Source organism: Dasypus novemcinctus, chromosome 9 (assembly GCF_030445035.2).
Source record: "Dasypus novemcinctus isolate mDasNov1 chromosome 9, mDasNov1.1.hap2, whole genome shotgun sequence".
Taxonomy (NCBI): Eukaryota; Metazoa; Chordata; class Mammalia; order Cingulata; family Dasypodidae; genus Dasypus; species Dasypus novemcinctus.
Window position 1 is genome coordinate 106,073,220 of NC_080681.1, and position 24,131 is coordinate 106,097,350.

At 50.3% G+C, this 24,131-nt stretch overlaps 1 protein-coding gene across 2 annotated transcripts in view; it reads left to right on the forward strand.

Annotated features, from left to right (window-relative positions):
- The window catches only part of SRSF4 (serine and arginine rich splicing factor 4), a 28,673-nt gene extending 22,303 nt beyond the window's left edge, over positions 1-6,370 (forward strand). For both annotated transcript variants that reach the window (XM_004455654.5, XM_058304754.2), the window contains 3 exons: positions 30-244; positions 4,521-4,610; positions 4,831-6,370. In XM_004455654.5, coding sequence (XP_004455711.2) covers positions 30-244; positions 4,521-4,610; positions 4,831-5,698 — 1,173 coding nt within the window. In that variant the 3' untranslated portion in view covers positions 5,699-6,370. The remainder of the gene's footprint in view (positions 1-29; positions 245-4,520; positions 4,611-4,830) is intronic.
- The last annotated feature ends 17,761 nt before the right edge of the window (positions 6,371-24,131 follow it).

The window sequence follows — 24,131 nt, forward strand, 5'->3', positions numbered from 1 at the left end:
CTAACCTATTCAGGATTTTTTTTCCTTAGGATTATATGCGCCAGGCAGGAGAAGTGACCTATGCAGATGCTCATAAGGGGCGCAAAAATGAAGGGGTGATTGAATTTGTGTCTTACTCTGATATGAAAAGAGCTTTGGAAAAGTTGGATGGAACTGAAGTCAATGGCAGAAAAATTAGATTAGTTGAAGATAAGCCGGGTTCCAGACGACGCCGGTCCTACTCCAGGAGCCGGAGTCATTCAAGGTACTGTTGATGTCTTTCCGTGTTGTATCTGTGTATATAATGAGCATATAGATAACACATTTATACCCTCCTGTTGAATTCTCAGTAGCATGGTCCCATCTAGTTCAAAAATTCAGAACTTTACACTGAACATTTATTTGTAAAACTCTTTTTTTAAAAAAAAAAAAAAAGATTTATTTATTTATTTAATTCCCCCCCTCCCCTGGTTGTCTGTTCTTGGTGTCTATTTGCTGCGTCTTGTTTCTTTGTCCGCTTCTGTTGTTGTCAGCGGCACGGGAAGTGTGGGTGGCGCCATTCCTGGGCAGGCTGCTCTTTCTTTTCACACTGGGCGGCTCTCCTCATGGGCGCACTCCTTGCGCGTGGGGCTCCCTCACGCGGGGGACACCCTTGCGTGGCACGGCACTCCTTGCGCGCATCAGCACTGCGCATGGCCAGCTCCACACGGGTCAAGGAGGCCTGGGGTTTGAACCGCGGACCTCCCATATGGTAGACGGACGCCCTAACCACTGGGCCAAAGTCCGTTTCCCTGTAAAACTCTTAAATGCTTATGTCATGAATACACATAGAAGTAAAGTCCTGTCTCCAACGCAAGAATGAGCGTCCTCCTTTTACATTTCTTCTTGGGTTCCCCATATCATAACAAGGTTGGGGGCAAGCATGGCCACTGGTCCCTTGGTTATTCTGCTAGCTGCTCAGGATTGGAGACTTTGTCATATTTGGCAGCTCTTCTGCAAATACTGAGCACCAGCTATGTGCCAGACTCTGAACTAAGCACTGGAGAGGCCGATGTGAACAAGACAAATATAGTCCCTGCCCTCAAAAATCTCAGTCTTATGGAGAAGACAAGCATTAAGCAAAATTTAGCAGCATGATAAATGTGTCAAAGGAAATGTACACAGCACCACAAGTCTGAGGAGATGGCAAACCTTCCTTAAGGAAGTATCATAGAAGCTGAGTCCTAAAGGATAAGGTGGAGAGAGAAAGGCATCTCTTTCAAGCAGAGAGACCAGTGGTTTTTGCAGGCCTATGAGTGGAAGACTCCCAGAGCCAATTTAGGAAGGGAAGCAGGGAGAGTGACTTGAGATGAGGCAGGCAAGGGCCAGACCATGCTGAGCCCCAGAGGTAAAAGATACAAGAGCAGCAAGGAGTCTTTAGGGACTTTTAAGTTTTTGGGTTTTGTTGTTTTGTTTTTTAACTTTTAATTTTAGAAAATTTCAGATATATACTGTCAGAGAAAATCCTTTCATGAATCCTGAATTCCCTTGTACCTATCATCCATACACCATCCAGCTTCTATTTTCTCAGTCTTTGTGTCATCTCCCCTCTTGCTGCTTTGTTTAGACATCCTGGCATTCTACCTGTAAACATTTCGATATATGTCTCTTAACTTTTTTTTTTCCCAAATCTTGTGTTAGTGACTCGTTTCCATATCTCATTATTATTATTGTTATTGTTATTGTTTTAGGAGGTCCTGGGAATTGAACCCAGGACCTCGTGCATGGGAAGCAGACTTTCAACCACTGAGCTACATCCATACTCCTCTAGTTTGTTTTGTTTTTTTTTTTTAAGATTTATTTTATTTATCCCTTCCCCCCTTGCCGTTTGCTTGCTGTCTGTTCTCTGTATCCATTCCCTGCACTTTCTTCTGTGTATGATTGCTTCCTTTGTTGGGTTATCTTGCTGCACCAGCTCTACACAGGCTGTCAGCTCTCCACAGGCACAGGCCAGCTTACCTTCACAAGGAGGCCTTGGGACGTGAACCCAGGGCCTCCCCATATGGTAGACGGGAGCCCAGTCAGTTGAGCCACATCTGCTTCCCTAACACTTTTTAATAAAACCACAATGCCATTTTCACGTCTAGCAAAAAAATAACTCCTTAATACCAGTTTGAATTCATATTTCCCCAACTGTCTCAAATATGTATTTTTAATTTGCTTTGTTCATTTTGAGATCCCGACTATATCTACACATTGCCTTCAGTGACGTATTTCTTTTTAAAGATTTATTTCTCCTCGCCGCCCCCCCCCCCCCATTGTCTGCTCTCTGTGTCCATTCACTGTGTGTTCTTCTGTGTCTCCTTGTATTCTCATTAGGCAGCTCCAGGAACCGATCCTGGGACCTTCTGGAATGGGAGAGAGGTGATTACTCTCTTGCACCACCTTAGCTCCCTGTTCTGCTATGTCTTCTTATTTTCTCTCCTTTTAGTCTCTTGTTGTGTCATCTTGCACCAGCTCTCCGCATGGGGTGGCACTCCATGGGCCAGCTTGCTGCATAGGCCAGCTTGCCTTCACCTGGGCATCGGATCCTGGACCTCCTGTGTGGTAGACGGGAGCCCAACTGGTTGAGCCTCATCCATTTCCCCAGTGACATCTTTCTTAAATCATCTCTTAATCACTAGCTTATCTTGTTGAAGAAACTGTCATTTGTGAAGAATTACCCATAGTTCATAAACAGCATCATCTGCATCACGCAGATCATCAAACTCCACAAAACCATATCTACAAGAGAGCAAACAAAATCCTGGTTGGAACCATTTTGACATCGGCTTCATGAACACTGAAGAGAAAGCAGTGAGGTTCATGCTTAGCAAAGGTTAGGTGGATTTTGCAAACTAAGGGTCAACTTTCTCTTCTCTTCAGCTGAAACCACTTTGCTTTGCGTGGTATTTAGCATGTTCCTTTATCCTTTTCCCCATATTTCCTATAATCTTGTGGTTAGATCTTAAGGCATTAGAGTATAATAAGGACCATTTACTTTACTTCCAGTTACCTCACTTACGTGATATTTGGATGGCCCACTTTAAATGTTATAAAACTGATCAGTGTATTCAGGAGTTGTCAGTGTGAACCATTCATTGTAAAGTTTTCCATCAGTATTTCCCCTAATAGTTTTAGTATCTCCTGATAATCATCACCTAGAGCCATACACTGATGATTGTAAAATGATGAGTTTCTAATGTTTTTATTCTCTCAACATCCAAAAGCTGAAATTCTATAAAGAAGAATTTCCCGTATCCACTGTTTTAGTACCCTGAAGTAAAATTTTATAGGAATGCAAAATAAAATTTTGATTCATTCCCACTACTTAACCAACTTTCAGCCTATTAAATGTGCCTTAGCAACCTTCAGAGGCAGTAGTGAGGGTGCTGGTTCAACATCACTAGGAGTGTACTGTTGGCTGTTTATATATATTTGGTACATTTCATCTGCTGCAGTCACAGGTTTTCTTATGCTCAATTTTTTCTGTTTTTGGCTCTTGGGGGCCCCTCAGGTTATCACCTCCATTTTCAGTATCTTTTGTTTTTGTTTGAGTTTTGTGGGAAAGCACTTTTCCAAATGTTTCCCCCAATTTTTTATGGTGAACGTTCTCAAACATAAAATTGAAAGAATAGATCATAAACACCTATAACCCCTCACTCTGGCTTCAGTAGATGTTAACATTTTGTTCAGTAGATGTTAACATCTTTTTCTACGTGTGTGTGTGTACACACATACACATACCATATATTATTATTCATTTATTTTGTTGTGGCATTTAAAGGTAAGTTATAGAAATGAAGACATTTTACCCCCTAAATACTTCGGTTTAAGAATGAGGGCAACCACAATTCTATTTTCTAATATAAGAGCATATGTGATAATTCTGAAAAATCCTGTAACATCCAGGCCATATGCAAATTCCCCCTATTGTTCCATGAATATCTTTTATAGCTGCTTTTTGTTTTTTGTTTTTCCCCATCAGGATCCAATCCAGTCATGTACCACGAAAGTGGTCACATCTCTTTAATCTGGAGCAGTCCCCTGTTTTTTCTTCCCACAACATTCACTTTTCTTTGAAGTTTTTTTTTAGACTATCCCACATTCTACATTTATCTATTTCCTCTTGGGATCAATGAACCAATAAAGAAATGGAATCGTCAGTATATAAGGACATGAGTGAAAGAGAGAGGGGTCAAGGATGTTGATGGTTTCTGGTAGGAGGAACTGGGGTAAATAACAGGGCATCATCAGTGAAAATAAGGAACCCAGCAGAAGGAACAGGTCTGGGGGGGGAAGTTCCTGTGTTCCAGATTAGAAATGAAAAAGCATTTCAGGTGAGCCATCGAGGTGGAATGTTTGCAGGTGAGTACAGGAGAGAGTTCTCTGTCAACTTTATATACATAGTAAACAGCAGCTATATTTTTTTATTGAAAGAATGTCTTGGTTGACTTTTTTTTCTTTTAGTTGAAAAGTCTTGGTTGACTCAAATTAGCTATCCTTTTATCATCTCCGTCTAGGTCTCGCTCTCGAAGCAGACATTCCCGTAAGAGCAGAAGCCGAAGTGGCAGCAGCAAAAGCAGTCATTCTAAGAGTAGATCCCGATCTAGGTATGTCTTCTTTGGTATAAGTGGAGGAGGTCAGCTGGGAGCACCTGTACCATTTTTCACTTTGATTTTAATCATGTTAGCAGCCTTCCTTCTTCCCAGTTTTTCTGGCTCTGTATTGGAATCATGGAGGTCCAGAAAGCAGTCCGTGGCCAGTCCAGGCCATGCATTGTTTGGTGAAGCATAGCAACATGTGACTCAGACATGTCTTCTGCCTCCTCAGGTCAGGCTCGCATTCCCGGAGCAAGAGCCGCAGCCGGAGCCCAAGCCGCAGCCGTAACAAGAAGGAGAAAAGCAGGAGCCCCAGCAAGGACAACAAAAGCCGCAGCCGCAGCCACAGCGCAGACAAAAGCCACAGCAAGAGTAAAGACCAAGCTGAAGAAAAGATCCAGAACAATGACAGCACTGGGAAAGCCAAGAGCCGGAGTCCCAGTAGGCATAAAAGTAAGAGTAAAAGTAGGAGCAGGAGTCAAGAGAGGAGAGTGGAGGAGGAGAAGCGAGGGAGTGTGAGCAGAAGTAGAAGCAAGGAGAAGAGCAGGAGCCAGGAGAAAAACCTCAAGAGCAAGAGCAAGAGCAAGAGCAGGAGCAGGAGCAGGAGCAGGAGCAAAGGAGGCAGCAGAAGCCGAAGCCGGAGTCGCAGCAAAAGCAAGGACAAAAGGAAGGGAAGGAAGAGAAGCAGGGAGGAGAGCCGTAGCCGCAGCCGCAGCCACAGCCACAGCAAGAGTGAGAGGAGCAGAAAACGGAGCGGGAAACGCGATAGCAAGTCAGGCAGTAGCAGGAAGAAGAAGAAGGAGGACGACACTGACCACTCCCAGTCCAGATCACGATCCCGCTCAGTGTCAAAGGAGCGGGAACATGCCAAGTCCGAGCCTGGCCAGAGGGAAGGCCAAGGGGAAAGTGAGGATGCAGGCACCAACCAGGAGACCCGGGCCAGGTCGAGGTCCAATTCCAAATCAAAACCAAACCTTCCATCAGAATCACGCTCCAGATCAAAGTCAGCTTCGAAAACCCGGTCTCGGTCCAAGTCTAGATCCAGGTCAGCTTCCAGATCACCCTCCCGATCTAGATCGAGGTCCCACTCAAGGTCTTAATTGGCTCCAACCACAGTCGGAACTACCCAAGAAGTCTTTTGTACATGTTTGGTAGCCGTAGCACAAGTGATTGAGTAGAACACATGTCACTGCTGTACATTTTTAACTCCCCTAATGGTGTGTCTATAATTGTTAAATCTAAGTGCTTCCTCTCAGTAAAGCCTCCTGGCGCCAGGCCTTTCCTGCTCGACTGAAAAAAAAAATCTTTTTGAAAAACCCCCCTTTACTCATGGCCCAGAGTAGAATATCCAAAATGCCTCGGCTTTCAGGCCTGGCTTTTCCTACAGGGAGCTCAGTACCTGGACGGCTTTAAGGCTGGAATGATGACATAGGTAGGTATGGTGGGTTTGACCATTTTTGCCCTTGAATTGATGCCCTTTGATGTATGCCATTTAGTGAAAGTGCTAAGTCTTAAGTTTCCTACCACCTTGGTTTCATATTTTTGGACTTAACAAAGTTGTGAATAGCACAGTCGAGGGAAATTGATACCTGCAGTAACCAATAGGAAATAAACTGTAGAGTTCCATATTCTGGTATTGTGATTATATTGTTTTATATTAAAAAAAAAAAAAAGGAAAAGAATTTTTTTTAATTTTATTTTCCCCGTCTTGCAAAGTATAGTGACCCCTGTTTCCATTAAATTTGAATAAAGACTATTTTTGCTTGACAAAATTTCACAGTGCTTGAATCAGTATATCTTAACTGCTCATTTTCTTAGCATTGGGTAGGGAACCAGCCCTTTCCTAAAGGATTTTTCTCACCCAGCAGAATAAAGGCCAATTTCCTAGGGATTTACCACCCTTCCTCTCTTAAAAAGCTCGTGGCTGATCAGTTTGGGAACTCAGTATCACTAGGTGAATTCTCCATGAACATAGAGTTCCTTCTGTGCTGCTTGTTGACATTCTTGCCACAAATCTACAGCATCATAGCTTCATCACTTTATGATTTAAAGTAACTGAAAAGTAGAACAAAATTAGGCCAAATGACCTTTGTCCCAGTCATCCCTGCGTTACTTGTTCAGCCTAGCTCTATTGGAGTAAGGAGATAAAATGATTCCAATCTGGTCTCTGTCCTCGAGAGGCAGTATGGAGGTGCATCTAAATGGGGAGGAAGTTTGAGGGCCTTCGTTATAACACTGCAGCAAGCTTGAAAGAGAAAGCCACTTTTTCAGAATGTTGTTTATGAATTTATTAGGGGCTGTCCATTGATTTTTAAAAACTCACCTGTAGACTAAACCCTAGAGTTTGGGGATACAAAATCAGATGTGCTTCTTGCCCCCTTGGAGCTTGTGGTTCCAGACAGTAAACAACACTGAGTAAAGTGGGTATTTGGAGAATGGGTGGGAGGCATCCCGGGCCAAAGAAAACACAAAGCCAGGGGATTGAGAAAGCGGAAGGCAATGTGCCTGGGGAACATGGAGGCATTTATTTGAGTTTAATAATGGGAAATAAGCACGTTTAGCAAGATGGATTGGGCCACAGAGAGCCTTAATTACCAGCAGGAGGAATTTGGGTTTTGCCCTGTAAGCGCTGGAGAGCACTGGACGTGTTTGAACAAGAGGGGTAAAGTTATGCTTCCAGAGCATTCATCTAACGAGTGTGAAGGATTGTATGCAGGGAAACTAGCAATTCAGGAAATAAAATAATTCTGATGGTATATGTGATCTGATCAAAGGCAGTGGTAGAAGGCAAACTTGGCAGGTGATGGGATGGAAAGGAGCTGTCAGGTGAGCCCTGGATGAGGAAGCTTTTCTGAGTAACGTGAAGATGAAGGTGAGTTGGTTCCATTTCAAGAGTAGTACAGGCAGCCAAACAAAGGGAGTTCACTCAGTCTCCTCCCTGGAGCTTTGCATACCTTCATCTGGGCCCATCTTGAGTGTCCTCACAAGGTGGTGAATCCAGCCAGTAATTGTCACCCTCGGGATCTCCTGTCACTCTCCAGTGGATCAAGAGAGCTCAGTATCCCCTCATTTTACCACTGTAAAAAATGGGGCATTTCTTTGGGTATTTTTGTTCTCTCACAAGTTTAAAATGTCCAAAACCCAATCATTTAAAAAGAGAACAAAATTCACTTTAATTCCACTAACACAGCAACTCATTTTTTCCAAATTCCCTTCCAAGCTTTGTTCCTATGCGTATTTTAAGCATAAGTTATGTTTATATGTAACTTAATAAACTTTGCCATATAATATTGTAAGTATTGGAAAGTTCCCACTTAAAAATATTTAAGGCACAATAGTTCTTAAATGAATTTAGCATGTGCGATTCTCATAAGAGGGTGTGAATATTCCATGTGTACATAGAATCCCCACTCAGCATGTTTTTGCCAGTGGTTTTTAAGTCCATTTATATTTTCCTAGAAATTCAGATTCCAAGTGAAAAGGAAGAGGATAAAGAAATTAACAAGAGAAACCCATCTATTGCCTTTCAACTTTGCACCAGGATAAAATTGGCTACTTTCCTGTACATTTCTCACCTGGCCCTACACTAATCCCCTCGATCAGGCTTCTTAGGCGCAGTTGCAGAAAAGAAGGGGCAGCACAATGGTCACCTTCCCTCCACGCCACCGCCATGCCTTTCAGTCAGCATTAGATGACTATTTAGGGCCTTCCATGGGCCAAGCACCTAGCTAGACATTAGGGCTAGAGTGTGAATGAGAAATGAGGGCCCTCTTGTCAGGGAACATTGTCTTACCTGTCCCCAGTACCTAGCACCGCACAGCTTGGCTCACGATGACTTCAGTACTTCAATTTAATTCTAACTCGGTCCCCTCCGGAGGCCAGGTAATTCAGTGTTTCCTTTGTTTAGCAAAACACTTCAAGGAAGTCTCCTAGTGCTCCTTAAAGGTTTCTAAAATGCAGCACTTGTTCTGGGCTGCGCTGTGCACCTGCACCTTAAAAACCAGAGGACAAAGTTTAGAGGCTATTGTTAGGTAATGCCTGTCTCTACCCTCCCACCTACCCACGGAGTTCTGAAAGAAGAAAGACGGTGAAGGGCCCTAGGTTCAACTAGCACCTACTATGACCTTATGACCTTGGTACTCGTTTTTTGTTTTGTTTTGTTTTTTTTTAAGGAGGTACCAGGTCTGGGGATTGAACTTGGGACCTTGTACATGGGAAGCTGGCGCATGATCCCATTTTAAAGGATTAGACCATGCTCAGACAAAGGGATTTCCCAGTGTACCACAGCTAGTGGCAAAGCTCCCTAGATTTCCTGACTCCAGAGTCCGCTCGAAAGCACCATGTTACACATGCCTGTGATTGCTTCTTCATACTGCTTTGGTTTTTCTCCCTTATAAAATGCCATCCGTTGGGACAGAGGTGCCAGAAGACTTGTGCATTAAGTCACACAAGTGAGTTAATAACAGGATTTTAATCCTGATCAAAATTAAGTGGGTTTCTACAAGACTCAACTTGTTTTCCTTCAACAAAAATTTCTAAGCTACTCTGCAGTGAATAAAGTGTAATTGTTCATCTTCGCATCATGCAGCCAAGCCTATGTCCTTCCACATTCTGGGTGCCAAGGCGTGGAAAGAAGGATTGCCCATTTTAAGTCCCTCAGGTAATTTACACACTCCTAGTTCTTTCAGTAATCCCATCTTGATATTCCACAGCCTTTGTACTAAATTTGGGATTCGACAATCTACAACCAAATCCGGTTTACCACCAATTTTTTATGTGGTGCTTGAGCTAAGAATAGTTTTTGTATTTTTAAATCACTGAAAAATAGCAAAAGAATATTTCATGACACATGAAAAGCATATAAAATTCAAATTTCAGTTTTCACTATTGGCACATAGCCACACAAAGTTCATGAATCCATGACTGCTTTCTCACAACAGGAACAGAGTTGGGTAGTGTCAGCAGAGCCTGGCCACAAAACCTAAACTAAGGACTATGTGGCTCTTTACAAAAGTTTGCCTACCCCTGTGGCAAATGGTAAATTTTGCCAAAGCCCTAATGAAATTTTGAAGAATAAGGAAAGAAAAGGGAAATTATTTTAAAAATATAAATAGGTTGATGACATCCAGAAAATAAACACAGGTAGAGGCTATGGCCTTTTTTTTTCTCCCCAAAGATTTATTTATCTCCCCCCCACCCCTGCCAGTTGTCTGCACTCTGTCCATTCACTGTGTGTTCTGTGTCCACTTGTACATATTCTCAGGTGGCACTGGGGATCTGTGTCTCTGTTGTGTCATCTTGCTGTGGCAGCTTTCCGTGTGTGCGGCGCCCTCCTGGGTGGGCTGCAGTTTTGCACGGAGCGGCTCTCCTTTCACAGGCGCCACTCCTTGCTCCGGGGTCACCCTTCATGGGGGCATCCCTGAGTAGGCCGGCACTCCTTGAGCGCAGCAGCACTGTGCATGGGCCGGTTCACACGAGCCAGGAGGACCTGGGTGTCGAACCCTTGGACTTCCTATATGGTAGGCAGATGCTCTATCTGTTGAGCCACATCCACTTCCCTTTTTTTTTTAGTTACCAGTCAAGGCCTTGGCTGATTTTATTCTACCGCCCCACCTTCATAGGTGAATTTTAATGACCTGTAAATAATACCTCAATGACACTGGTGTGTTTTTTTTGCGTTGTGTGTGTGTCTTTTAAAGATTCTGCAGGCTACTTGTGATCAAGCTACAGAACAATCATATCCTAGAGTGTGAGCACTTCCTTTTACTCTCAGTGCAAGTTGGAGATGCTGCTTGGACAATGGGCAAGAATCAGGCAAGTCGAGGGGCAGGAGCAGATAGTGTGGGCAGGCCTTGGGCAGGTGGTTTTAACAGGCTGGTGAGAGGAAGGATCCAGTCGCCTCAGCTTCAGTGAAAGGAGCAAGGCCTCTTCCAAGAAGCTAGACCATGGGGGCTCCCCCCACTCCCCCAAAGTCAGAGAGGGAGGCTGGGAAAAGGGCACTCAAAACATCAGCAAATGCCTACTACTCATTAGCAAAATTTGGTGCCCAGTCCTGGCGAGGACTCAAAGATGAACCAGACATGCAGCTAGTCTTCAACAAAATGGGGTATAGCCACACAATGGATTATTCATTCAAAAAAGAAATGAAGCAGTGATACATGCGGCAATATGGATTAACCCTGAAAACATGATGCTGGGTAAAATAAGTCAAACAGAAAAGGACAAATATTGTTGATTCCACTGAATATGTGACATATTTAGAATAGGCAAATTCAGAGAGACAGAAAGTAGATTAGAGGTTACCAGGAGCTGGAGAGGGAGAGGCGAGAGGAATGGTGAGTTTCACTTGGTGAGGGTACAGAGTTTGTTTGAGGAGAAACAAACAAAACGAAAGCGTTTTGGAGATAGTGGTGGTAGTTGCACAGTATTGTGAATGTAATCAATGCCACTTAAAAATGGTTAAAATGGCAAGTTTTATGTTAAAACATTTTACCACAATAAATTTTTAAATACAATATTTATTTTAAAACATAACCTGAAGCTAGTTATAGAGGGTTTGGGGTTTTTTTTTGTTTTGTTTTCTTTTAATACTAAAACCCAAATAAACAAATTAATCCATGCCCAGCACAGAAACACCAGCTATACAAGGCAAACATTCCAGGATTCAAAAATGCAGGACTTCTCATTTCACAGCTAAAATGCCACGGTGGATCGAAGAGATGCAAACCCTCTGACCCAGCACTTACACCTCTTGGTACAGACCCACCAAAAATGTGTAGGCACCAAAAGATGTGTACAAGAACGTCCACCACAGCTCTATTTGTAAGAGCCCCAAACCAGAAACAACCCCAACGTCTTCCACTAGTGGAATGGATAAGTTGTGATCTAGTTACACCACAGAGAACTCTGCAGCAATGAAAAAGAACAAACTACAGCCACGTGAAGCAACATGGATGCATCTCAGAAGCATGAAACCAAACACAAAACACAACTCTCACGCCGTGTTTATAAACTCTGAAACTAAACTATGGCATTAGAATCATGTTTACTTTTGGATGGAGGGAGGAGGTAGTAATTGGAAAGGAACATGTAGGGGGAATTCTGGGATGTTGGGGTTTTCTGTTTCTTTCCTTGGACAGAGTTATAGGGGTGTTTGCTTCCTGACAATTCAATGAGCTGAATGTTTAGGTTTTCTGCACTTTCCTGAAAGTGTATTATACTTAACAATAAAAGAGATTTTGCAAAAAGGCAAACAGAGACAATCATCCCATCTGAATCAAAATTTGTTGTTTCCATAAAACAATATTTATCCTTAATTCAGGCTTTCCAGAAACCTCTGGTATTTCTTAGAGTCTTTTTTTTTTAAAGATTTATTTATTTATTTCTCTCCCCTCCCCCCCACCCGGTTGTCTGTTCTCTGTGTCTATTTGCTGCGTCTTGTTTCTTTGTCGTCAGCGGCACAGGAGTCTGTGCCTCTTTTTGTCACATCATCTTGTTGTGGCAGGGCACTCCTTGCGCGCATCAGCACTGCGCATGGCCAGCTCCACACGGGTCAAGGAGGCCCGGGGTTTGAACCGCAGACCTCCCATATGGTAGACGGACGCCCTAACCACTGGGCCAAGTTCACTTCCCCTTAGAGTCTATTAAGAATCTCAGGATATTCCTAAAGAAATGAAAATTAGAACAACCATAAGGATTGTGTCATGCCTGAGACCTGTCATGGACCCAGGGCAGCCCAGCCGTGATTCTGGCCCAGAGATGACCATGGAATTGAAGGGGAATGTGGCAGAGGGAGCAATTCCTCCACTCCGCGAACAATGAAAAGCACCACAAGAACAAGGGTGTTTATACTACTATTTATGACAGCAAGGACACCATCCAAATGCCCAGCAAGAGGGGCTCTCTAACCCGCATCTCAGAACTGCCTTCAGGACACCATTACACGGCCATCTGGGCTGATGCACAGTCCAACCAGGGCATTTCTCCCTATTCTTGAATTTATTCCCAGGAAAATCTTACAAAGGTTTAATAATTATTATTTAGTTATGCATTTAATGAATCACCTTTATTGGAAAAATGTGAATTCCATGAGAATAAATGAAAAAGTCACAACAGACATCAGTGACTACAATGTGGTCCTTTTGTCATTAAAATACCGTTAAAGTTGACTACAGATTCTTTCAGTGATTTCTTATTCATCATCACTGTCCTCTCAAGCCTATCTTGGTAAATAGCAAAGAGATTTTAAAAGTCTCTTGGACCATCATTAGTGGTTCTTCAAATCCTGAAATATCACAAGCATGGTGACCTCCCCATCCCGGGGAGGGTGGGAGGAACAGGTGTGTGAACTTAATGACTGGAGGCCCTGGGTCATGAAGAAGATCTGCAAGAACCTCTGACCTCAGGGCTTTTTTTCCTCTACCTTTTGGTTATCTTGTTTTACTCAATTTGGATTATGGACATAGTATCAGTAGGCGACCGAGTGAATGGACTGATACCAACTGTGCACCCAGAGGGAATTTTACACACATCAGACTACCTGGTCGGGCGTGTTGTCCTCATTTCATAGCTATGGAAACGAGAATGCAGGGGGGCTGGGACTGTCGCTACCTTCTTGCTGTACAACCTTGGACAAGTTACTTCAACCCTCTGGGCCATAGTTACTCATCTAATAATTCATACCCTTATCTCCTAACTCTGTGTGGAGAAGGCTTTGATGTCAGACAGACTTGGCCTGGAGTCCTGATGCTGCCTCATATTCTGGGTGACTTTGGGGGGGTCAGCTCACCCCTAAGTCAATGCCTGCTTCACCTGCAGGTCATAAGGTCAATGAATGGCCTGTGCGGCGTCTGGCTTAGAGTAAGTGTCCAGGTAGCAAGTGGTAGCTACTGCCTGTTTTCCCAGATGCCTTTCTGGCCCCTTCTCTGGCATGGAGAGGCCCTTTTCAGCCTTCAAAACTCCTCCCCTGGGGCTGTCCTCAGTACCCCATGGGAGAACTCAACTGCAGCATGCCACATCCTCGGTCTCCTCGTCTGCAAAATGACCAGCAAAACTGCAGTGCTGCAGAAGTCAGTGTGTGTGGAGGCAGCTGGCCGCTGGGTCTAGCTGTTCTCTGCACCTCCCAGCACACAGTAGGTGCCAAATCAATGTCCACAGAGTAGCTGGGGGAGAGTTCCCAGGCCTCCTGTTCCCTTTGCAACGAAGGCCATGTGGCCTTCTAGAAGCAGGCCAGGCCAGCTTGGAAAAGGGGGCACATTGGAGCCGGGATAACTAATCCAGGGTTTGGTATTAGAGTCAGGCAGTCCTGGGTTCAAGCTCAGCTCTGTCACTTACTGGGAAAGTCATTTTGTCTCTGAACATGCATTTGCTTGTCTGCAGGGCAGGGGTAATGGTAATGCTGCCCTCCGTGGCACCGCTGGGAAGGTTTCTGGAGTCCTTGTCTGGGCAACGCCTAGCAGGGGTTCACAAGGCTCATAAAAGGGCCTGCCCACCCCCCCCACACACACACACACCCTGACCAGGCTAGGTCCCATCCAGTTTGCTACAGTCTTCCTCCCTCCCGCTCCCACTGTTCTCAGAGACCTTCTCTAGGTTCTTGGCTTTGTTGCAAAAAAGAATTAAAGGGTGAGCCACAAATTAATCAGGCAAGTAAAGAAGTTATTAGGGGGTAAAGTAAGAAAAAGAAAGTACACCTTCAGAGATGAAGTGGGCATTTTCAAGAGAGAAAAGTGTCAAGTTTTGCCCTGGGGTCCCCTGTTTAATGGGGGTACAGGACTCCAAGGCCTGCGCGGATTGGCATATTTGAAACAAAGAAGGGGGACTCTGTTGCGTGATTTAATTCTCTTAGGGGATTAGGGGTTGCTGTCCGGTGGTGATTGGCTTCCGGCTGCTGGTCCACAAGCTCTGCAGGGCATGTTGGCTGGTGGTGATTGGTCTCTAGTCACTGGCCATCAAGTGTGAGGTAACCTGAAGGTGGGGGTCCCCCTCTTTCCTTCTTCCTGCCATGGAATGAGGTTGCTGGCTGCCTTCTGATAACGCAGGCGCCGGGTGTGTGCTGTGGCCGCTGCGGGTGTTTGTGCTGTAAATTGCCCCTTCCTGTCTTGCCTGTGTGACTCAGCAGGCTAACGCTAGTAAACAGGCCAGGGCCTCTGTTTATTTTACCAGCCTTTTTAGGTTTTCTGTCCCCTTCCTCCTTAGTCCCTATTCTAGCCCGCCTCACAGCCCCCTCACCAGGAGGAGCTCTTCCGGCCGCGGACAAACCGCGGTCTGCAAGGAAGCTCATGCTCTCGGAAGGCAGGTGCCCCCAGGTTCCCCAGGCCTACAGGGGCTACGTGGGCGCCAAGGACCACCGCGTGGGTGGACAGTCAAGGGAAAGACCGGCCTCGGCTCCCGCTTCCCTGCCCCGAACGCAGCGCGCTCCGGACCCGAAGAGCGAGGTCGGCGAGCGGGAGGGTGCGTGGCCGCGCAGCGCCTCGTCGCCGAGAAGCGGGAAGCCCGCGGCTGCAGGCGCACGGCCTCGCCGCCAGGTGGCGACAAAGCCGGCTCCGGCGACGTCCCGGCCTGGCCGCCTCCCAGTTTCGCGGACTCCTCGGCTCCATTGCCCTGCCTATGGCCCAAGCCCTGACACCCCTACCCCGGGCCTGGGTGCCAAGGCCTCAGCACCGCTTGAAGCAGGGGCTTTATCCCAAGAACTGAGGTCCTGGGCAGCGGATGTGGCTCAAGCGGTCGAGCGTCTGCTTCCCACATACCAGGTCTTGGTTTGATATCGGGTACGTCCTAAAAACAAAGCAAACAGCAAACAAACAAATGCAAAAAACCAACTTGGTGAAGGCGGTGTAGCTCAGTAGCTGAGCTCCAGCTTCCCACATACGAGGTCCTGGGTCCAATCCCCCACCAAGTACCCTAAAAAAAAAAAAAAGGAACTAAGGTCCTACCTCACAATGGTGGAGGGAAGATGGGGGTAAATTTGATCCATCACCAGGCCCTGTGACCTTGAGCATGTCCCTCACCCTCTCTGGGCCTCAGTTACTGTCTTTACAACTTGCAAAACATTCAAGATCTCTGGACACTGGCATTTATCCCCATGTTATAGACAGAACTGAGACCAGTCAGGGCTGTAGCATGGGTGGGAGGAACTGGCTCGTGTGATCTGAGCCTGAGGGCTGCACTCTGAAGGATTGAATGATGGCAGCTAGATGGACCGAAAACTGGACAGAGGGCCTCCCCTGGCCCCTGCAAACTAGCCATTACCTTGCTTGGCCATTGCGAAAGGGCTGGAGGATGGCTGGCTGGGCATGGCTGTCAACGCCAAGCCCCTGTGTCCAAGGGGGCCTGCCCCGGGGTGATTTTCACCTTGAATCCCAGGCTCCAGAGGGGTCCAGCCTCTGTTTTCCCTCCCCAGTGACATGGTGCTCACTGCCTCATCAGCAGTGCAATTTGCCACCAAAGTGAAGTGCCACATCCCCACAGTATCTGTAGTAAAGGCTCCAAGTTGACTCCCAATGGCTTTTTCCCAGCCTCCATTGCAGCAAGGTGTGGCCACCCACGAGGCCAAGTTCTGACAAACGTATTATGGCTTTAAAAGGAGGGAGGCTTCCCCCTTCCCCAACCCCTTTCCCAATAGCTGGTCTGCACCTCAGGAGAGGGGTCCTGTGAGCACCTGCAGCCGGGAAGGCAAAGGCAAGCACCACACCTTAGAGGTGGCCGAGCAACAAGATGGAAGGAGCCTGGGCCCCTAAATCTGGGGCCTGCTTATCAACCCGGACAGCTAATGTTCCAGCTGTAAAGCTTAAAGTCATTGTTTCCAAATTCTGCACATCAGCCAGGCCCATTGCTCTGTCACTGAAATGTAAGAATCATATGATTAGCTACTATTTAATAAGTGCTTACTCCATACCAGGTAGGCTACTCAGTTTTCACTGGGTTATGCTGTAGTAACAAATTATTCCCATCTTAGTAGTTTACAACAAGCATAGATTTCTTATTGATGCCAGATGTTGCTACTGTGGGTTGGCTGCTCTCCTCTAATGAGTGCTTCTCTCACAACAGCACAATTGTCCTAATTTACAGGGGAGGGGGGAAAATATGTAGATGTAATTTTCTCAGTTGAGGTTTCTCTTACCCCCATGATTCCCACCACGAGTGTTCATTATGAGCACAGGGGAATGAGCGGAAGCAGCTCTTCCCAGGCAGGGAAGCAGCATGGGCCGCGGCCCAGAGTCAGACCCTGGCTGGACATACATTTTGTGGCTGAGACGATGATGACAGGCACGTGTCTACGGTCACATTTCTGTCAGCAGTCCTACCAGCAGGGATCACCCAGCGGCCAAGGTCCAGCCCAGTGCCGCCACACCCCCAGGCTGGCAGTCGCTTGTAGGGGCAGTCGCTTGTAGGGGCCTTCCCACCCCTTCCCCTTCCCTGAGCCCCAGCTGAATGAGCCAGGGATAGGTGCCTGATCCAAGCAGAACCAACTGAAATTTCTCAAGAACGTGAACAAGGACATAGAATTCTAATGGGAGTAGAAATAATGACAACAACAGTGGCAGCTAAGGTTTATTGGGCACTTCTGGGGAGGGCTCTGTGACATGCTCTTGATAAGCACAGAATCCCTCAAGCCTCTGTGATAGACTTTGGCATTTCAGATGAAGAACCTGAGGTTCAGAGAGGGGCAGCAACTGCCCGGAGGTTGTTTGGGCATGCACACAGCACTCAAGGCTCTTCATGGCCTGGTATCAAATTCGCTCCCTGCCCATCCCTTGCCATTCCCCAGCCTCCCTCCTAATGACCATACTTGCCTCCTTTTACCACTCCCCGCCTCTACCGGCGCTGTAACTTCTGCCTGGTAGTCTCTCCCAGCCCCCGCTCAAACCCACCCTGTTCTGGGAAGCCCTCCCTGTCCCTCTCCTCCCATGCAGCTGCCCTGGGCTCCCCCAGCACTTGGCACAACCTGGAGACCATGAATGGAGCTCCCTGTGTGCCTTTGCTAGGCCAGATGGCTTCCTGTGGGCCTGAGGGTCTGCGCTGAGCACTCACCTGCGCTCTCCCACGTAGTGCTCCCAGCGGCCCTCACACCTTCATTTTACAGGGAATAAAAGGAAGATTCAGGGAGACCAACATTCTCCCCAAGGTCGCACAGCAGGAAGTGGCAGGGCCAAGATTCAGGCCTGGCTCTCAGACTCCCCAGTCTGGACTCTGATCGAAGCTGCTTCCTTCTCTATTTCCCTACTCTGCTGCCTTCAAGAGGGGCGACGAGGGTCCTAGGGGACAGGGGCAGGGACAAAGCAAGAGAACCGGGAGGGGCCAGGGCTTTCTCTGGGAGGTGTCATGGAGCTGGTCTTAGGGACAGAACCATGGGACCGAGGGCTAGGACTGGTGCCGCGGCATGCAGGCCCTCATGCCCCTCCGGGGCCAGGCACCCCCAGCCTCCACCTGCTTCCGGGTCCACCTGGAGTGCCACATTGTGCACCGGGTCTCACGGCTCCTGGAGAAACGATCCCACAGCCCACGTTGTTTGCAAAGAACTTCTTTGGGCACATATGGGTGAGGCCACTCCTCTGCTCTAAAACCCCCTCTGGCCCCCAGGGCCGGGGGGCAAGCTGCAGCCCCTGAGCCTGGTGCTTGAGGCTCTCTGCAGCCCTGACCCCCACCCCCATCCCACTCTCTGCTCTCCTTCTCACTCCCCCCACCCCACCCTGTCCAGGTCTCCAGGCCTTTCCAAATACTATTCCTGCTGCTAGAATATCCTCCCCAGTCTTCAGCCTGGGAATCTCTTTAGACCTTCAGATCCAGAGGGATCACCCCCTCCTCCTTCCATCCCCCTCCCCTGGACTCAGCTGCTGCTTCCTCAGCTTTGGGGGACAGGTCTGCCCGCCTTGGCCCCTGGAGCTGGTTCCTCTCTAGTCCCCAACACCCTGCCCAGGGGAGAAGGCTAAAGAGATACCATCGCCTTCCTCCACTTTGCATTTTACAGGTGAGGAAACTGAGGGGCAAGAACTCACTGAAGGCCAGAGGGGCCGTGGTGCCTCCGTGGTCAGTGCTGGCTGCGTGCCGGGCTGAGGGCTCCAGCTTCTTCGCAGCCGTTGGCAGTTGTCACCACCATCGTCCCCGACGTAGAGGAGCAAACGAGGCCTGAAGGGTGAAGTGACTCGGCCAAGGTCACGGGCTGGGAGTTCGCCACGGTGAAGACCCAGTTCTCCCCCTGGCTCTGCTGCTGACCCACTGTGTGACAACAGGCAAGCTGCTGGGTCTCAGTTTCCACGTGTGACCAGGGCAACAGCTGCACTAATCCCGGGGTGGTCTCGCTCACTGAAGGAGGTACTGCGTGGGTACCTGGGGCGGGGAGGAGCGGGGTGGCGAGATGGTCACAGCCATCCTGTTACTCCTGCCTAAGGACAGGGCTTTGTCCTGTACCCCAGAGGGGCCTCCCTTCCTCGACTGTACAGCTTCACCCAGACTCTGCTTCCTTCTCTGGGCTTCGGAGAGAAACCGAGACTGGAGACGGGGAAGCTCATCTTCCCTCAAGCTTTGCCATCGGCCCAGTGACATCTGCTAAGCAGCCCAGAGCCACCCTACTCAGAGCTTTCACGTTCCAGACCTTTGCCCTGAGGACCGAAGCCACAGATGAGGCCTTGTGCCTGTGGGACTTAAGCCCAGCTCTGCCATTTACTAGCTGGGTCACCCTGGGCAGGTCACAGCCCCTCTCTGGGCCTGGGTTTCTGCCTCTATACAGTGGGGCACTGGGCCTGAGGTTCTGGATTCTACTTGCCAATCACTTCTCATTGAATCTGCGGACCAGACCTCCCTGGGATGGACTCACTGCAGAGGAGGAATGGTGAGAGATGCTCCGACTTGTCCCGCTTACCCAGTGACTAGCTGGGCAGTATTACTGGACCTGGGACCCCGAGCCACAGTCCTCCCTCTGAACACGGGTTCTGAACTCTCGGTTGAGGTCCTGGCCCCGCCAGGCAGGAGCTGTGAGGTGCGGGGTGTGGGGGCCACAGCGGCCTCGAGGCTGTATCCTTTGGCTGGGCAGCCCCGAGACAAGACGCTTTTAGAGACCCCTGGGAATGGGAAAAGTGGACATGGTGGCTGATGGATATGGGGAATGGCAGGAAGAGATGAGATGTGGAGGTGCCTTTGGGACTTGGAGTTGCCCTGGATGGTGCTGCAGGGGCAATCACCGGACATTGTAAATCCTCCCAGGGCCCACTGGACGGAACGTGGGAGAGTATGGGCCATGATGTGGACCATTGACCATGAGGTGCAGCGATGCCCAAAGATGTACTCACCAAATGCAATGGATGTGTCATGATGATGGGGGAGAGTGTTGCTGGGGGGGAGTGGTGGGATGGGGGTGGTGGGGTTGAATGGGACCTCATATAATTTTTTTTTAATGTAATATTTTTACAAAATCAATAAAAAAAAAAATAGCGACCCCTGGGGCTACCCGCCTGCCTGGCTGCTTCTGAAGCTGAGATGAGAAGGATTTTCAGGCTCTTCTGCTCCTGTGGCCTGGGGTAGGGCCATGACCGGTGGGAGGTGACAGCTGCTCCCTTCCCATGGTGGTTTCCGGATAGCAATCAGAGCCTCAAGTAGGCAGGGGCCTTAGGGTCACAGTGTCTAGCTCCTGCCTCCAGAGAGCCTGGAGAGAAATGGTGACCCCCGTGGTCCCCAGAGGACATCTCATCCAGGGTCCTCACCGAGGCCAGGCAGATTTGGGGAGAAACGTAGGATACTTGGGGCAATCAGTGTCCTAATATCGAGGCTACTGGCCGCCCACACATCTGCATGTCCACAGAGCCAAACCAAGCAGGCCAGGTGGACATGTCTCCATAGGAGGCTCTCTCTGTCAGGCTGTGTGCCTGCAGGCAGGCTTCTTTGCCTCTCTGAACTTTCCTCATCTATCAAGTGGGCCTGGCACTACTTCCTAGGTTTCTTAAGAGAATTGAAAGATGTTATACCAGAAAGGGGAACCATCCTGCCAACCCCCCACCCAAATGACCCAGACAAGTTCCTCCAGCCCTCAGACACCACCCTCAGTGCCTGGAATCCCACCGTCAGCAGCAGGAAGGGCCGTTCCCTGCACACCCATTTTGTGTCTAACACAAAACATGTATGCTCTTGTTAAATCTTCATAACAACACTGGGGGCTAAGTATTTTGCCCCCCTTTTATAACAGGTGGGGAAACTGATGCTCAGAGCTGTTCTCTCCTGGAGAGCAGGAAGGGATCTGGGGGAGGGGAGACACTGGCCTTGCACACACTCCTCTAACATGCAAGGCCAGTCGCGGGTGCCCCGCACAGCCCCAGTCCTGCCCCTCAGCGCTCACAGCCGGCGGGCACACGGACAGCGACGAGGGCTTCTCTTCACCTGTGCGTAAGCTCGCAGGGCCCTCCGGGTGTATGACGGCAGGTGCGGGGGCAGGGCGGACAGTCTGGGGCCCAGAGTAGGCCCAGAGAAGGACTGAAGGATGAGGAGGGGCCAGCAGGGGAAAGGAGGGAAGAGGCGTTCCTGATAGAAGGCAAGGCTTGTGCCAAGGCTAGGGATGGAAACAAGTTGAGCTATCCAAGAGGGCAGAGTACAAGGGCAGGATCCCGTTTGTGGAGACAAAAGGGATTTTAAATGCCATTTGTACAGCAGTGGGAAGCCGGGGAGGATTTTAAGCAGGGAAGAGGGTGTAGATTCAGTGTAGAAAGATGCCTGGCACTCCTGGGCAGATCGTCTAGGAGAGGGGGCTGGGGACGGCGAGACCACTGGGGCTGCTGGCAAGAAATGCTGGTGGCCTAGGCCAGGACAGAGGCGGGGAAGCGTGAATGTGGCTGATATGAGATGGAAGGGCAGGGGCCACAAGATTTCCTGGATTAGATAGAAGGAGAAGAGGAAGGGACCTCAGGGTGGGCAGTGGGGAGCGGGTAGGAGCAGGAATGGGGCAAGATCACTGGGGCAAGGGGACTTTGGGGGGAGCTAGTTGCTGAAAGTGAAGCGGGTTCCGTGGACTGAGGCGGCAGGAACGCCGACACCTGGGTCTGGTCAGGGCAGGGCGGCCCCAGGGTGGCCTCTCAAGGGCACGCAGGAGGGGCAGGTGGGGAGCGCCGTGGGGAGGCGGAGTCAGCAAGCAGGGAAGGTGGTCCAGGCTTTGGGCCCAGAGTTGGGGTCCCCAGTGAGAGCAGTGTCGGGAGAGGGGGAGTTGAGCCAGGGGTGAGGGGAAACGGAGGGCAGAGGGGGGGTGCGGCGGGTCAGTGTGTGGGGCGTGGGCGAAGTGGGAGGGGTGGAGGCAGGAGGCAGCAGCAGCCCAGCCTCCTGGGTGGGGTGCGTGGGGGCAGCCGCCGTCTGGGCCCGCCGGGGAGGGCAGGCGGGCGACCCTGGCCAAGCTCGCGACCAGCAGGGCGAGGCCAGGGGAGCCTCGGGGCCGCGGAACCTCGCCCTCGGCGGTCGTGCCAGTCCCTCCCGAGGATGGCTGGTCGTCGCGGGCCGGGCGCGGGGGCGTCCCCGCAGAGCCGGGGCTCGAGCTGGCTGGGCTGCGTGGCTCCCCGCGGTCCCCGCCCGAGGCGGCTCCGCCGCGCGCTGGGACCCGGGCGGAGGCCCAGCCCGGCCGAGGCTTCCAGGCCCCCTCCCCGCGCGGCGCCCGGCGCAGCCGGGTCTCATTACCGCCCCCCCGCCCGCACGTCCCGGGGGTCCCCGCGGCCGGGGGAGGGGCGGTTATAATCAACCCCAGGCCGGAAATTCCTCCCGGGGGGCCCGGCCCGGGCTGCGCGTGTGAGGGGGGCCTGGGCGCCGACCCAGGAAGCCGGCCCGCCCCGCGCATCATGGAAACTGGGCCGCGGGCCCGCGCCGCTCACGTTCTCGCCTCTGGGGGCGCGCGCCGCACCCCGGCTGGGCCGCCCCCCGCGGGCCCGACCCGAGGGGCGCCACGGCCCCCAGCACGCGCGTACGCGCGCTCTCGCGCACACAAACACACACACACACACACACACACACCCCACACGCACACACATCGCACACCACAAACAACCACATACACACCACACACACACCATACACCACAACCAACCACATATACTCCACACACCATACACCACACACATCACAACCACATACACACCACATACACACCATACACCACACACACCGCCTATCACCACACACACACATCACACACCACAAACCACATATACTCCACACACACCATACACCACACACACACACCATACACCACACACACCACCTATCACCACACACACACATCACACCACAAACAACCACATATCCTCCACACACCATACACATCACAAACAACCACATACACACCACACACACCATACACCACACACACCACCTATACACCACACACACACATCACACACCACAAACCACATATACTCCACACACACCATACACCACACACACACCATACACCACACACACATCACACCACAAACAACCACATATACTCCACACACCATACACCACACACATCACAAACAACCACATACACACCACACACACCATACACCACACACACCACCTATACACACACACATCACACACCACAAACAACCACATACACACCACACACACCACACACATCACCTATACACCACACACATCGCACACCACCACATACACACCACACACACACCACAACCACATACACACCACACACACACCATACACCACACACACTACCTATACACACACACATCACACACCACAAACAACCACACACACCATACACCACACACACCACCTATCACCACACACACATCACACACCACAACCACATATACTCCACACACCATACACCACACACACCACCTATACACCACACACACATCACACACCACAAACCACATATACTCCACACACTATACACCACACACACCATACAACCACATACACACACCACACATAACCACACACACTCCGCACACAACCACATACACACACCACACACCACACACCGCCTTATTCGCGACAAGTTCCAGATGGGCCGCGTCTTCTTGGGGCCCTCGACGCCCCTCGACGCCCCTCGACGCCCCAGCTCCTGGCTCAGGGCCCCGCCCCCGGCCGCGCTCCGCGAGGACGGCCCCTGCGCTCGGGGGCCCCCAGGGCCGCGGCCCGCGCTGCTCGCCCGCGCCTGTGGCGGCGGACACGGGCACGTCCTCGGGCAGTGGAGCCTGAGGCCAGGGGAGGCTGCGGGCGGACGGGCCGGGGGCTCCTCTCCCGGGCCTGGGCTGGGGGCGCCGGGAGGCGGGGGAGGGCTCCGGGCGTCGCCTCCCGGGCCGCACGCCCCGGCCGCGTGCTCGGCGCCGTCTCCGGGTGGGCAGGGGGCGCCCTCCGAGGCCTTTTGGGGCGACAGAGGCCGGGGAAGGGGGGCCCGACGCCCGCCCGGAGGCTCCCGGCGCGCCCCGGGGCTTACCTGAGCGCCCGCACCCGAGCCCCGCTCCCCGCCGCGGCGGCGGGACGGTCCCGCGGCTCCCGAGGGGCGGGGGCGGCGCGGGGCGGGGCCGGGGGCGGGGCCGGGGCCGAGGTTCC